General features: G+C 41.3%; 2 protein-coding genes across 10 annotated transcripts; one reads left to right on the top strand and one right to left on the bottom strand.

Annotated features, from left to right (window-relative positions):
- On the top strand, positions 1-4999 carry LOC106744663 (gustatory receptor for sugar taste 64a-like). The gene is made up of 9 exons (XM_014619595.1): positions 1-243; positions 550-781; positions 1689-1824; positions 2842-3041; positions 3378-3469; positions 3609-3826; positions 4254-4422; positions 4574-4663; positions 4859-4999. Exons 1-9 carry the CDS (start codon positions 1-3, stop codon positions 4922-4924), a joined length of 1446 nt encoding a protein of 481 aa, XP_014475081.1. The 3' UTR covers positions 4925-4999.
- A 201-nt stretch (positions 5000-5200) lies between these two features.
- Positions 5201-13868, bottom strand: LOC106744731 (gustatory receptor for sugar taste 64f-like). 9 transcript variants are annotated; one of them, XR_001374482.1, is made up of 12 exons: positions 13737-13868; positions 13287-13348; positions 13038-13203; positions 11774-11892; positions 11476-11670; positions 10901-11010; positions 10145-10315; positions 9521-9693; positions 8826-8988; positions 8142-8231; positions 7215-7454; positions 5201-5801 (listed from the first exon to the last, which is right to left on the bottom strand). XR_001374482.1 is itself a non-coding variant. In XM_014619727.1 (12 exons), exons 1-12 carry the CDS (start codon positions 13784-13786, stop codon positions 5796-5798), a joined length of 1398 nt encoding a protein of 465 aa, XP_014475213.1. In that variant the 5' UTR covers positions 13787-13868; the 3' UTR covers positions 5201-5795. The 9 variants fall into 9 exon arrangements, 7 of the variants coding, with proteins under 7 accessions (XP_014475213.1, XP_014475218.1, XP_014475212.1 ...); XR_001374483.1 differs by having other exon boundaries at positions 7231-7454; XM_014619727.1 differs by having other exon boundaries at positions 7362-7454.
- Positions 13869-14078: the final 210 nt, after the last annotated feature.

Raw genomic sequence — 14078 nt, 5'->3', positions numbered from 1 at the left:
ATGGTTGCTTTCCTGAGCGAGGAAATCCACGGCATGGTGCTGAAGACGAAGCAGATATTCAGCGCCGGTTCGAGGAAGAGCTCTATAGCAACTTGCCGGAAGATTTGGCCGCTCCTGGCGCGCAGGAAGAAGAAACGTATGGAAAGCCGACTTACCGAGCTGCGTGCCGCGAACTCGCGGGGCGCGCGACCGATCTTTCGCAACGGCTTCCTCAGCGAGCACTCCCTGTCCGCGAACAGCAATGTGAGTGTCCGTCGAGAATCTTCGCGTTTCTCTCGTGCATCGCAAATCGTTCTGATGAAAATGAGAAGAAAGTATTTTTGTGAACGCGCAAAGTGCAGCTGGGAGGAATGATCTCCCGGACGATATTAAAATATCCGAAACGCGTAAAAGGCGTTCGAAAGGCGTTTAGAAAATTGCGCTGTCCAGAAGACGCACATTTTCCTTGATTAAAAATATCCTGGATTATTTAATTAACTGAATTTTGGCGCGGGAAAAAATTAATTAAGTTAAACCGACGTCGACAGTGAAAAGCACTCTTTGTTGCAGGATCCAGAGAGCTTTCATCGCGCGATGGCGCCTGTTTTAGTGCTGGCTCAATTCTTCGGGGTCCTACCGGTGTTGGGTTTGCTTCAACCGACCCCTTACAAGCTGCGATTCGTCAAACTATCGCCCCGCACTGCCTATGCCACCTTCATAACGGCGATAGTGCTCGTCATGGCGATACTGTCGGTTCTGCATATGATAAGAACGCTTAACTCCACGGCATTCGAAGTGCAAGGTAAACATGACAAGTCTTTCATATCCCACCACCATGGGCTTATCCCGTCCTGACTGACATGTGATGTTCCATTATCAGGCCATAAGGAGAACAGCGGCGCATGAGAATTCGTTTGCACCAAGTTCCCGTCGTTGTACGAACCGCTCGTTTTTATAAACATCGATTAAAGTCGATCGGGATTAGATAAGTGTGTTATTATTTTTTTTTTTAAAGAAATAATCGCGAAGAGATAACCATCTGACCCCCTCGTTAAAAATTTCCAGACGATTTTGGCTTTCACTTCGAGAGAAAAGTTTCTTAAGCGTTGCACTGAAAAAAATCGAAATTGCCCGCACACAATAGCGCATAAAGCATGCATTTACCGTATTTTTAACGATATCTTCCTTCTTAAATAAATTTTAATTTCTAGCCACCTAGCTCCTGCAAAAATTGTATGATGATTTTGATTTTTGCCTCAAGAAAAGATTCTTAAGGGCTGCAGTGAAAAAATCAAAATTACCTTAAAAATTATAAAAGCCCGCGAATCGTAAATTTATCGCGCATAAAACAGATTTAACTTGTTTACATAGATGTAGAATGAGGAATTATCGCTGTCACACATGCATGACGTCGGTCACCTCTCGTGAGAATCGGTGCGTATGTGTATGTGAGGCGTAACAGCGAACGTGTTGAAGTGCAATTCGAAACACGAAGCATAAACAATAAAGGGAAATAAACAATAAAAAAAAATTTACTTATTTTTATATATCGATTCAAAAGGTATGTATATATATAAATATATATTTATATTTATATTTATATCGGTGCATCGAATTGCACGTGAAGTTTTCGAACAATACGCTCTTTTCTCCGTGAATCCTCGATCGAGCTTACTTTCTGACGCGTGAAATGACGATTTGGATTTCAGGAGGAATCGCGGCTGCGACGGCAGGCGCCGTATTTTACGGCAACTGTGTGATAGGCTTGATTATATTTTTCTGGCTATCGCCGCGCTGGGTGACCCTTCAACGCGACTGGAGAACCATGGAGGAATTCATAGACAGGTCGGTAGGCGCGTCCGTCACGGAAGATACGAAAATCGCAGCGCGGCTAATTAATCGGGCTGAGATCGCGTTTGCACTTGCGTCGTACTTACGTTGTTTGCATGTTCAGACGTACACGTACGCCCGCACGCGGAGATACCTTTTAAAAGATACCGAGAAGATAGCGATCGCGCGCCGGGGTTGTACATGTTTCACGCGATGATAGCTGACATTACGAGAGCGCTCGCAATAAAAAATGTCAGGCCCGATCTCTCCTCGCCGATCGCGAAATTGCTCTATCGCGGAAATCACTTTAGAATGAGAATTGAAAATAATCGTGACATCGTTATTATCATGGCGGAGCTGGCGAGTTTTTGTACACTCTCTGAACACTCATTCAGGGGAAAACGAGCCGCTTGTTGATTTCGAATGTAGAATATTATCAATAATCAGAGATAGATTAGATTAGGTCCCGCAAAATATTTCATACAGAAATTCATACGAAAATAAATTTGTGAAAATAGAAGTTACGATTTTGTATGCAATAGCTATTTTTTTTTATATTTTTTAATATACTGTTATACAGTTTTTGGTCATGTATTTTTGTGTATGTGTGTATTATATATTACGTAATATATTTGAATATATTATATTTCATATATTATATACATTATATTAAATAAGTATTACATAGTATAAACTATACAATACACGCGCACGTAGAATTATATAATGATCGTTGTTATTTAATGTCATTGTTATAATTATATATCGCTATTTCGGTGTGATATAAAGAACCAAGTTTAATTTTCTTCATTACCAAGTGCAAAAAAATACTCGCTATATCGTGGGTTTTGATCTTCGCGGAAGGACATAAACAAATATTAAACATTTAAATATTTAAACAGGACGTGCGAAAGTTGCCGTTCTACTCTTTTCAGGAATCGAATGTCTCTTGATGAAAATTTGCATGGAAGTCACGATCAGAGTCGATTAATTTTGCATCAATTCACGAAGATCATCTCTCTCGTTTTGCAGTGATAAAACGGAGCGGCCGAAGCTTCGCTGGAAGTTTTACACGTTGAGCGCCACCGTTCTGTTCTTAGCTCTGATCGAGCACGTCCTGAGCATAGCAGTGAACTCCGAGAAGCATGACTGGAACGGCACTTCGAACTCGACGTTTCAAAATTTCCTGAAGATATACTGCGCCAACTCCCACGCGTTTATTTTGGAAACACGTGAGTCACATGCGCGCGCGCATTAATTTCTCGAAGGTCGTCGTTAATTTGAAAGAAGAGACCCGACGGCAAGTCAATGAAATTCAGTCGTTTAATTTGACTCTTTGGCGCGAAAAATACGGTGACCGCAAATTAATTAATTTGTTATCTCGTCGTCTGTGAACGACAGTACTCGAAGATCACGCGAACGTAATGTCTACGTGTAACAGGGAACGCTGCAATTTAATTAATTAATTTAATTAACTAATTTATCAAATTGCCTCTCGGATGGGGTCTGCAATTATCTCGGATACGTACTTTGGAAAAACCTCTTTGAAATTACTTCGTTATTTTCAGTGACGTACAACTTCGCGCTCGGTATCTTCATCTTCATCGTCAGCAAACTGGCGACTTTCACGTGGAACTTCACCGATCTCTTCATTATGCTGGTAATAAAGAAACAACAGAGCTTCGCGCATTATTTCCCGTGCCATTCTCGTTTCTTTTCTTTTTTTCTTTTGTTGAATTTTCTCGATAATCGAGTTCTCGGTAATCAAGTCTGATAGTTCTTTCGGCCGGAGTTTTCAGATATCCACCGGCCTGGCTGAGAGATACAAAACGTTGAACAAGCAAGTCACGACTTCCGTGTCGAAGCATCGAACGATAGACTGGACTGGATTTCGCGAGGATTACGCCGCTCTTTCCTGTATGGTGAAAAAGGTGGATGCCGATATCGCGGCCATAATCCTTCTGTCGTTCGCCAATAATCTCTACTTCATCTGCCTGCAACTACTCAACGGCTTATCGTAAGTGTCTTGAGTCGTAAATGAAATAGTGCAGTCATACATTACCGTTAACAGCTAGACGTAACGCGAACTGCAATTGTCAACGGATTACTGCGCCCTCACTTTGCGAATATTACATTTATAACACGAATGAAATAAAAATTTACAAAAGACATCTCCCTTCTTTGAGCAAACCGTCTCAATTTTATTTTAACGATACCATTAAAATTTTACATCATTATTATATGTATATTTTTTTTAATCAAATTTCATTTTTTAACATTATTATTGTTATTATTTCTATCAATTTTCGTATAGGATCGTCATCTCTAACAACAACGTATATGTGCGTGATTTTTGTGGATCCTTTTGTGGATTTATTTAACAACAGATAAATCGAAAAACTGCGAACGTCGGTCTCTATTTCGTTTCGTTCGCCTCCTTGCAGTCAGCCGAGCGACAGCAGCCTTCTCAGCGATATTTACTTCTTCGGGTCATTCGCGTTCCTCATCGGCAGGACGGTGGTCGTCACTCTGCTCACCTCCAGGATCAACGATCAAAGCAAGGTGGCACTGCCGGCACTGTACACCTGCTCGTCCTCCACCTACAACGTAGAGGTAAAAATTTAACGCGAGAAAATCCGCGTCGTACATTCCCAAAACCGTTGTGCTTGTTCTTTTTCTTTTTTTTTTTAAATCGCAAAGAATTACTTACGTTACTTCGGACTACGCTTAACGGGGAGAAAATCCGCGCGTTAACTATTTGTAGACCGAGAGGCTGATGCAGCAACTCACCACCGACGATGTCGCTCTCACGGGGATGCGCTTCTTCTCCATCACGCGGAATTTCATGTTAGCGGTAAGAACTCGATTCCCGATTTCCGATTGTGTTCTCGACTGTTTTCCGTACGACGCGATGAGGGCGCGATCGTGACAAGCCGCGTTCTTTCGCAGCAGCTTACGTTATCGCGTCTGTGTTCGCGCGATATCTCGATATTGTTATTTGCACGAAAGCCATTGTCGACACTTAAACCGACAAAAAGTTTACTTGCAGGTGGCCGGTGCAATTGTAACGTACGAAGTCGTGCTGCTGCAGTTCAACGTCTCCATGAACAAGTGATTGCACAACAACAGTTAAACATTCCGTCGGAACGAAATAAACTGTCTAAACTAGAACAATAAGAGAACTGTTATCTCGAATTATAAGAAATAACGTAAATATTTGTATATTTAATAATTTACCAAAGGGACGAGACTAAAATAAAGCAAAATAATTCGGACATAAGTGAAATCATGTAAAAATATACACGTATCGATAAAAATTGATGAAACATTTATAAATAATGTACGAATAAAATAACGTTATACACTGAAGATTGAAGCCGTATGAAGAATATGTATCTCTTATCGATTGCCAATCGCTAATTATTTTGCAATTCTTCATGTGTTTTATTTATTAAAAATAGCAAACTTCCGGCTATTTCGAGTATCTCAATAAATGCAATAGGCTAGTCCGCGCATTTTCATCATTCATATATGCTCACAAATAAATGCACTTCGGGTTTTACGACGGGATCTTTTTATCCCGTGATTATTTCTGCGTAAATATATTTTCGATTAATACTTCGTACAGGACATTTTTCTAATAAATAACATCGTTGGAGTACGTGGTTTTATGTTAAAATTCCCCTCCTGCTTGTCTCGTTCACAAAATCGTTGGGACGCGACGTACGTCATAAGCGGATGAGAATAATTGCACACAAGTTACGATAGACTTTGTACAACACATCGAGAGACACCTTACAAAGTACACTTATGTGTGGTACCCTTCGTAGTTCACTCCTGCGAACGACAGCGTGTTCTCCGCCGTCGTAGACGTACGTCTAAGTGTGCGTTATCCTGTGCGTAATACGATCGTTAAGTTCCATTGAAACGCATCCCTCAAGGCTCTTTCGATCCAGAAACATACCTTCGCTTAGTTTTAACGGAAACTAGAACTACAACAAAAAGTAAATTAAAAAATGAAATCGTGAGATCGGAAATAGGAGCCCGGATGCGGTGCGCTCTCGCGTGGAAATAAAAATGGAGATTATGCGTATTAATGCGCGCGAGAGAGAGAAACACCGGGAAATCTTATTTATGACGGCGAGAGCTCGATTGCAAGATTGCAGAAAAATTGCTGGAAGAAGCGTGATAAAATAGGAGATGGTAGTTTACATAATCCAACGGGAAGTTTTATATAACTATCGTAAGCGGAGGTTTGCAAAAATACAAATGAGGCCATTAACAGCGGGCTTTTCCTTATCTGGTAGGTCGATGAAGTGTGTTAGGTGCAGGTAGTCCTAAAAACGCGTACGATAAAGTGGAAAAGGCACATTCGTCGTTTACGTACGGGTGTGAGAATCGCGAGATTCCGCGGCGAGACAGAGAGATACGAGGTGTATTTCGTAAAATATAAAACTTTCGCAATATTGGTTGCAGCTGAAGGTGGCCGGAAAGTTACGATCACATTACAATGTCGTAACGTGGTGCGTTTTATAATTTATTCGAGATATCGCTTTATCATGTATGGTACATATATTTTGTATGGTTATGTGCAGTCAGTTGAGTCAAACGTGTGACGTGAAACAATAAACCAAACGAATCGGTGAATTCGAAAGTGGACATTCCGGAGTTGTGTTACAACAGTTCGCGAACGAGACAGAAATAAATATCGTATGTACAGAGAGAGAGAGAGAGAGAGAGAGAGACAAAGACGGAGCGTAAAATTTCTTAAAACCGAGAATTGCTGCATGAAACACGTGACACAGAGGCAAATTAATCCAAAATTATGGCCGAAATCGGCCGGGTTGAACGTGAAAGCGCGTCCGGTGAAAAATGAATCATCCTGATCAAATGTGTGAGCGAACAAATAAATCGATAAATACAGAACTGTGCGAAGAGTGTGAGTGCATACTGAGAAAAAGATTTCTTCAAATTTAATCAATTTTATCGCATCCAAACGAATTTCATCATCGGCATGCTCCAAAGAAAAATAATGTTTCAATTAATAAGTACAATTGTTATCGACTTTTCAACGAATATGTATCTTTATCTTAAATAAAAAAAATTGTTTGAAACGTGAAAGATAATTTTCTTACGAAGAAATAATTTCCTTCATTTTACGTATTTACTGTAACGAAATAATATTTTATTCGGTTAAAAGATATCATTTCAAATAATAGTGTTCTTTCTGTCAAATGATAAAGTTTTCTTGAATGAGACGATAACATTTTACTCAAACAAATAATATTTCGTACAAGTACATGTTGTGTTTCTATGAAACAAATTTTAGTCAAATTAATACTAAACCTAAAGAAACCTTCTTCTCTATGTGCGAAAGAGAGCGGTGTGTGTGATGGTGATCGTACTTTATATACAAGGTACCATGAAATATTGCGTGGCATTCTTCAAGACTCGTGATTTGCAGATGCAGAGAAGCGGGGGCGCAAGACGTTTGAGGTCCTTTCAAAAGCCTTCTCGCAAGCGGTTTCTCTCTCTCTCTCTCTCTACCTCACCTCGCAAACGTTCGTATTGTTCGTCTGGTCCACTTGCTGGACGGAATTGAACTGTACCAGAACCAGTTCGTAAGTCACGATGGTTCCAGCGACCTAGATCGTCATTAGCAATCGGGAAATATTAAACAATGTTATACACAATTGTTGCCTGAGCTTGATCCAAATTATCGCGCGACGACGGCAAAAGTTTTCACGTATTCTTTGTTCTCTGACTGAATCAGTTCGAACGGCAAGCGTATTTTTCAAATCTTTCTGCTGAAGATAACATAACAATGGAAATTATAACGCCGACAAGATATAAAGAGGATAAAGAGATTTTTTAAACGAGGAAATATAAGCGATTACCGCATAGTAGAAACATTTTGTACTTGTGTTAAGATCGTCCCTTGTTGAAAAAATTTTTGTATGACAATTTTAACGTATGTGTTAGTTTTATTTATCGTGTTCATGTTATCTCAAAATTTTGTGTCGTGAATCGATATTAAACATGTGTAAATATTAAAATAACACATTTTATATTTCAGTGTCAATTAACATGTTGTGGATATTAAATTTGAGTTAATCTTTTGTTATGATATTTGTGTTACTTTTCTACATATTCTTTGTGTTAAATGAAATAGTCAACAAAGTAGTAAACAAAAATTTTGGTGGATTATCTGGGATATGTGAAATACGTTGAATTTAACACGAAATTTTGTACCGCGTGGACACGAGAGCCGAACGATTTTCCGCACAGGCTATATTTAACTTCATCGAAGCGCACTCGCCTCACGTACTTACGGTTAACACGAGGCTTCTCGTCACGGAGAAAAACTTCATCCCCGTTAAACTTATATTATCCGTCGTTACTTGCGTCAAGAATCTCGAGACCTGCGGAACGTTACGTGCAAGTTTACGTGAGAGCGAAGGAACGATCACGGGATCAAGCGTTTAAGAAATACACTATTATTTTCTCTCATAACCGACACATTTACGCTCCCGTAATCTTTCATCAATTAAACGAGAGCAGCTTTCTCGTTGGAGAAAAAATTCACTTTCTACTAATCCTCCGTTAGTCGCAACATCCAATAGATAGACACGTTCAGGCTGCAACGTATCGTCGATTGCTCTACGGCCTCATGGCCGAACTCATCCTTGTCAATGTTTCTTTTTTGTTTTTTCCATTCTCCACTGTTTTCTATGTACTTCAATGCCTAAGGTCTATTAGCCAAGTGCCAGTGAAACAAAGAAAATGTTTCAAGAAGAAAAAGAGGAAAATAATGGAAAAATTAGTGCATCCGTGAGATGCATGTTGCGAGCATTCATGGGTGAAAAATATTGCGGCTAACGGAGAGTCAATAAGAAGCGGCTCCGGCAAGAATTTTTAACGGAGAATATTACGCGTTGCCATCTAACGATCGTGGGTCGGTTATGTGTATGTCTCAAGATCGGAGATATAATGAAGGTAGTATGTAAGCAACGAACCTCGTTTCCGTAACTAGAACTGGAGATGCTGTACAAGATCGGCGCCGGTAAGAGTGACTCGTCGTGAACGGAAGCCGCATACAAGGACACCGCCGTTGTCCTCGCCAGCAGGAAGCCGAAAGAGAAGCAAAAATAGATCGTCCGCACGACGCCGCGTTTCGGACTGTTTTGACAAATTACGTGCACATCTTTACATAAATGTTTCTCGGAAACTCTCATGTTTCGTTTTTCATCCGAAATTGCCTTGCGCTCGGGCGAAATTAACACCAGCGCAAAAGCGACAGCGGGATTTGAAAACACAAATGAAAATACAACTGGACAATATTACATTCTCAAGACGATTTCTAACAGAATTTCTACGTGTGTTTAAAGAAATCGCGTCTTTTACGTAAATGAAGAAAGAAAGGAAATCGAAATCATTTTTTTGGAAAAGAAGAAAAGCAACGAGATTTCACGTCAAGCAATTTGTAAGATCTACGCGTGCCTGCCGGAAGAGGAAATATGAATTTTTTTTTTTTTCTTTATTCGAACGTTTTCACTCGAACGGACGATATCAATGTGTTTTCTTTAACAGGAAATAACGCGAGAAAGTTAAAACGGCCGGGACGATGGCGTAAGATCGAGTATCGCGGTTAAATCGAGTGAAAGCAGGAATGCTTTCATAGTATATTGTCACGTGCGTGAAATATATATACTTGAAGGAGAACAGCAGCTGAATGCAGATGAAATACAGGTTGGTGGCGAAGGACAGGAGAACGATGCTCGAGATTTGGGAGTCCACTTTGCGCGTTAAGGTCGCCAGGTGATTGTAGTCGTTCCTAGCCTCGGCCCACCACCATTCCGGCATCGCCTTAACAAGGAAATTGTGCTAACGGCGATGTATTGTTAGTAAGAGCAAAGGTTACAAGTCGTCATGAAAAATTCGGCTTGGAGGAGCCGATATATATGTCCGCAGGGTGTCCTGAACGAATCGCCTTTCGTTCGCCTCGAATTCTCCGACACTTCCGACGTATATCGTTTGAATATTTCTTAAATGTCAACTCGATCGAATATTAATTCGCGGATGAAAAGTAATTTTGAGACACCCTGTGGTTAATAATGCATTATAGCATGTACGACTTGGGAGATCTCTCACGGCGAATCTGGTTCGATCTTTCTCCCGAGTAAATATACACTCCGTTCTTTAGACTAATTAATAATTATTCGAATATATATAGAATCTCGAATGTGCGGGATGTGACAAATATTAATGATCCCGGAGCAGAAAGGAGGCGAGACGGCGCTTTTAACGGATCGCTTACGATACGGTATACCCTTACCTTTCCCCTTATCGAGTTCAGGCGGCTGTTCAATTGCTTGAACTGATCCACCAGAGCGATGCTGATGAGAATGAGAAACAGATCGACGAAATTCCACGAGAATGTACTGAGAACATTTACAATGTCCATCAGAATTCCTTTCCAGAGACTGTATGATATCATGGAGAATACCTGCACGAGAGAACGAACGATCGATGATGCATTTTTCGTTGTGTGTATGTGTGTTTAAAATAATCGATTAACTTCAAGTTAGTTTTAGATCAACTTTTTTCAAAGTTCAACGAAAAACTAAACGAAGGAATTCTAAACAAAGGAAAATATCATTCTATTGCTAAGAGAAGCAACTGATCAATTTGCTTTCCTTCTTTTATAAATAAAACTTATCTTCAACGAGGAATGTTTTCTTGATAATAGTTTTAAAATGTATTCATTACAAATTTCAGGAAGGTTCGTTATAACATACTCAAAAGAAGAATTTATTCTCCTTTCAAGAATATCATATTTTTATCGAAGAAAAATTAAATTCGGTTAATTTGAATGAGCAAACCGAGGTTTGTTTTAATTTGATATTCTTGAACGAAGTATTAAACTCATACTAGAATTCAAAATATATTTTGAATCAATTTGACGCTTGATGTTGAATTTATGATATATTTGCGGATGTATGTGTACTCATGAAATACTTGAGACAAGTAACATTTGTTTGAATGCAACGTGTATCTTTCTGAGTGTACATGCACTCGATGTGTGTATTACCTGCGGAAATTGCGCCTGGAAATAAGTACCGATAATGTCCGTGTACCCACGAGACGTCGCGCACTCTATCGCGCTGCTGTACGTGGACAGAATGGCGAAGACGTGTTCCACTGTATGGAAATAATGGAAAAAGTCAAAGACGCAGTAATGAATACCATAATTCCATAATCTCACCTACTACAATTTTATTTTATTTCAACGAATCGTCGTAAGATACTTTTTTTTTTACCCCAGCGAGTCGTAAAAATAGCTTCATTGAGAGACTACACTGTGAAAAAGGACTTGAAAATTTATCTGCGAAATGTCAGATTTATTTCACAGAAATAAACGTTTATTTAAGTACGGTGCAATAAAATGTTATTCTTAGGAAGAATAAACCAATTGATGAGAAAATTTACATATATTTCACAGGAATATGCATCCCGTCGTCACACAGTCAAATTTGTTCCTGATCCGATAAATATCGTAGAAAATTTCACAGAGAAACATTTATTTCGTCAAATTTTAATTTCTTTCTCCCAGTGTAGAGAAATGTTCGCGCGATCGCGTGAACTTATCACCGAAACGGCACCCACCTGACGCGAGCAACATGACAACGGTGGTCACGATTTTAAAGCGAGTCGCCAAAGTGGTTCTCGAGACCCTCCTGTGTCGGGAAGTGAATTCGCGTTCCAGTTTCTCCCAGGTAAGAGCCAGGCAGGGCCATTGTCTCGCGAGCTGCACGAACAGAACCGCGGTCACCAGGGTGGTGGCGTAGAAGGCGAAAGTCGCTGTAAATCAGGACCGGATTATGATCGCGTTACAATTGACTTCGATGTGTGAAGATAGCTTCAAAACGCAACGTGGTCCAGCCTTCCCTCCCAAGGAACTTACTCATTCTGCTGGAGTTCACCCCAGTGGTGAACATCCACAGAACGTTGAAGACCGTCAACATGAATACGCCCAGGAAAATGACCCCTGAGTAGAGGATCTTCAGGCTGCGCCATGTGAATCTGCAGAAAATTTTCTGGGTCAAAAATTTCGTTAGTTCTATATTACGTAAAGAACAAACGGAAATAACGTTCCATTGGTAGCATCAAAGGAGTATTAATAGGACTTCTTTGATGCTAGGAGGGAAATTTCAGATCGCCTGGGGGGAAATTTTAAATTCTACATTAAGTCTTCAAGTGGAGATACGGAAATAACTTTCCATTTATCGCATCAAAGGGAGCGCAATAGAAGATCTGATAAAAAAGAGATGAGAAGGGACAAATGGTCTCTATTCTGAACTCATTTTTTATCGATCGCTGACAAGTGGCTTATGATACCTACTTGATGTGGCTGAGAAGCCACATTTAAGGTACTTTTATCGATAAAAGTGAGTTTAGGGACCTCAATATACAACCAAGTAGACTTAATGTAGAACTAAAATTTCGACTCTTATTAGCGCTCATGAGATCTGCGCGGTTCACCGATCGAAGTGCAGTCGCCAGTCCGATCCTTCTTTCTCGATCCTCCCAGAGGATCAGAAAGATTAAATATTTCGATTCGACTGCCTCGAGCTTCTCTCTTATTTCGACAAATCGATCAACGCTGCGCCGGACTTGTCGATTGAAGCATTAACTTTGCGAGTGACGTAAATCCAACTCGGTGGACGCCGCATCGCTTTTAATGAGATTCCTAAAATCGCACGTGCGTGAGGTAAATCGTTAATTACGTAATTATCGGTCATCGGGCGGTTTATCCGGTTATATTCTTTATCCAATTACGCTTTGCGTCAGTCTAATTAGTTTCTCAGAGAGAGAGAGAGAGAGAGAGAAAGAGAGAGAGAGAGATATTCGGGAATAAAATATTTTTTCGGCGACCGACGAGGATGGTAATTATGATGCACCACCTTGAAGATGGACTCGATTATTATTATTCCACTGATTTGTTTCAGTTCGTAGAGATTTTCACGAAGGATTTAAGGCCGATACTTTTTTTCATAGCAGAGCATAACTTTATGCGATGTATCGACCCCGTTTTTCCGGGACGAAAGATATCGAGAAAAGATCGAGAAAGCAACAACTTTGCCCGACTGGGGATAAACTCGACTTTGAGTTACTCGTAAAAATCCCTACGAATTTATCAAACTCGATGCATTAGCGAAGCTCACTACCGAAGATACGAGGCATCCGGCTTAGTGACACCGCACACGGGAAGCATGGAGAAGCATTGGGCCAGCATGATGATCGGCCTCATGGCCGAGTGCAGGCTGTCGGTGGAGGGGTCGAAAGTGTCCGAGGAGGGGACGACGGGCGCCGACACTGAAAATCGTGGCGACCCTTAAAACACGAACGAAGTCACACACGAATGAAGGCTTCGCTAACCACGGGCGATCTCTCGATAAAAATCAGTCGAAACTTACTCTCGGGCACCACCAGGTCGGTCTTCATGGGATCGATCCTGCGCAGGTTGCTCTTGGGCGATCTGCGAAAAGGATGGATTCTCTTACTTTCTCGTGATTCTCGCTGCTCGGAGACCTTCCCTATCTACCCGCGCGCGTTTCATTCCGTCGATTGCCCGGGCGAAATTCAAACCGTGATCGACACTCGAAAAATCGGCCGGATTTGTCTCGAAAGGGTAGTGGACGGTGATCGCGAGCGATAATGACAAATGATTGCGTCTTGCGAAATTGATTGAAGTTCCTCCTAATTCGCGGACTGCGATTGCGTTCGCAGGCGGGCCGACCGAACGAGGAAACGCTTCCCGTTTTAGATCTCTTTCTCTCTCTCTCTCTCTCTTTCTCTCTCTTTCTCTCTCTCACGGCTCTGAGATTTTAATCTTCCGTTCTGACACTCGCTGGGAAACAACGCACCTTGCGAGAGGCGCGCTGCGGTTGACGGTGTGCACGGTACACGATCGCATGGTGGACAGAAGATAGAACTCGTTATTTCAGAGTTTTATCGGCGCGACGGCGAGGTGGCGAGGGCGGCAGGCGCTTTACAAATATCGGGGGGACTCAATAAACGTCCACTTCGGGCAACCAGTGGAAACTCCTGGCTGCTCCGCTGGAGGCCCCGTCCTCGATGACGAGGGGATCGCGCGCGCCTCCCGCGCGGAGAGAGGGAGAGAGCGCCACCCGCGAAGAGGAGAATCTGACGTCAACGCAATGCACGGTGGTGGAGAGTTGTGTGAATCCGGCGATTGCTGTTCTACG

The sequence above is a fragment of the Dinoponera quadriceps genome, unplaced genomic scaffold (assembly GCF_001313825.1).
Source record: "Dinoponera quadriceps isolate SergipeBrazil2010 unplaced genomic scaffold, ASM131382v1 scaffold1352, whole genome shotgun sequence".
Taxonomy (NCBI): domain Eukaryota; kingdom Metazoa; phylum Arthropoda; class Insecta; order Hymenoptera; family Formicidae; genus Dinoponera; species Dinoponera quadriceps.
This window is presented reverse-complemented; position numbering and strand designations above follow the sequence as displayed.

Bases quoted from the DNA above. Each gene is read 5' to 3' on its own strand.
- LOC106744663 (XM_014619595.1), top strand. From the start codon at position 1: ATGGTTGCTTTCCTGAGCGAGGAAATCCACGGCATGGTGCTGAAGACG. The intron at 3,827-4,253 runs GTAAGTGTCTTG...GCCTCCTTGCAG, and splicing joins CAACTACTCAACGGCTTATC to TCAGCCGAGCGACAGCAGCC. The intron at 4,664-4,858 runs GTAAGAACTCGA...GTTTACTTGCAG, and splicing joins CGCGGAATTTCATGTTAGCG to GTGGCCGGTGCAATTGTAAC.
- LOC106744731 (XM_014619726.1), bottom strand. From the start codon at position 13,786: ATGCGATCGTGTACCGTGCACACCGTCAACCGCAGCGCGCCTCTCGCA. The intron at 13,349-13,736 runs GTGCGTTGTTTC...TCCTTTTCGCAG, and splicing joins CGCAGCGCGCCTCTCGCAAG to ATCGCCCAAGAGCAACCTGC. The intron at 7,455-8,141 runs GTAAGTACGTGA...ATGACGATCTAG, and splicing joins CGAGAAGCCTCGTGTTAACC to GTCGCTGGAACCATCGTGAC.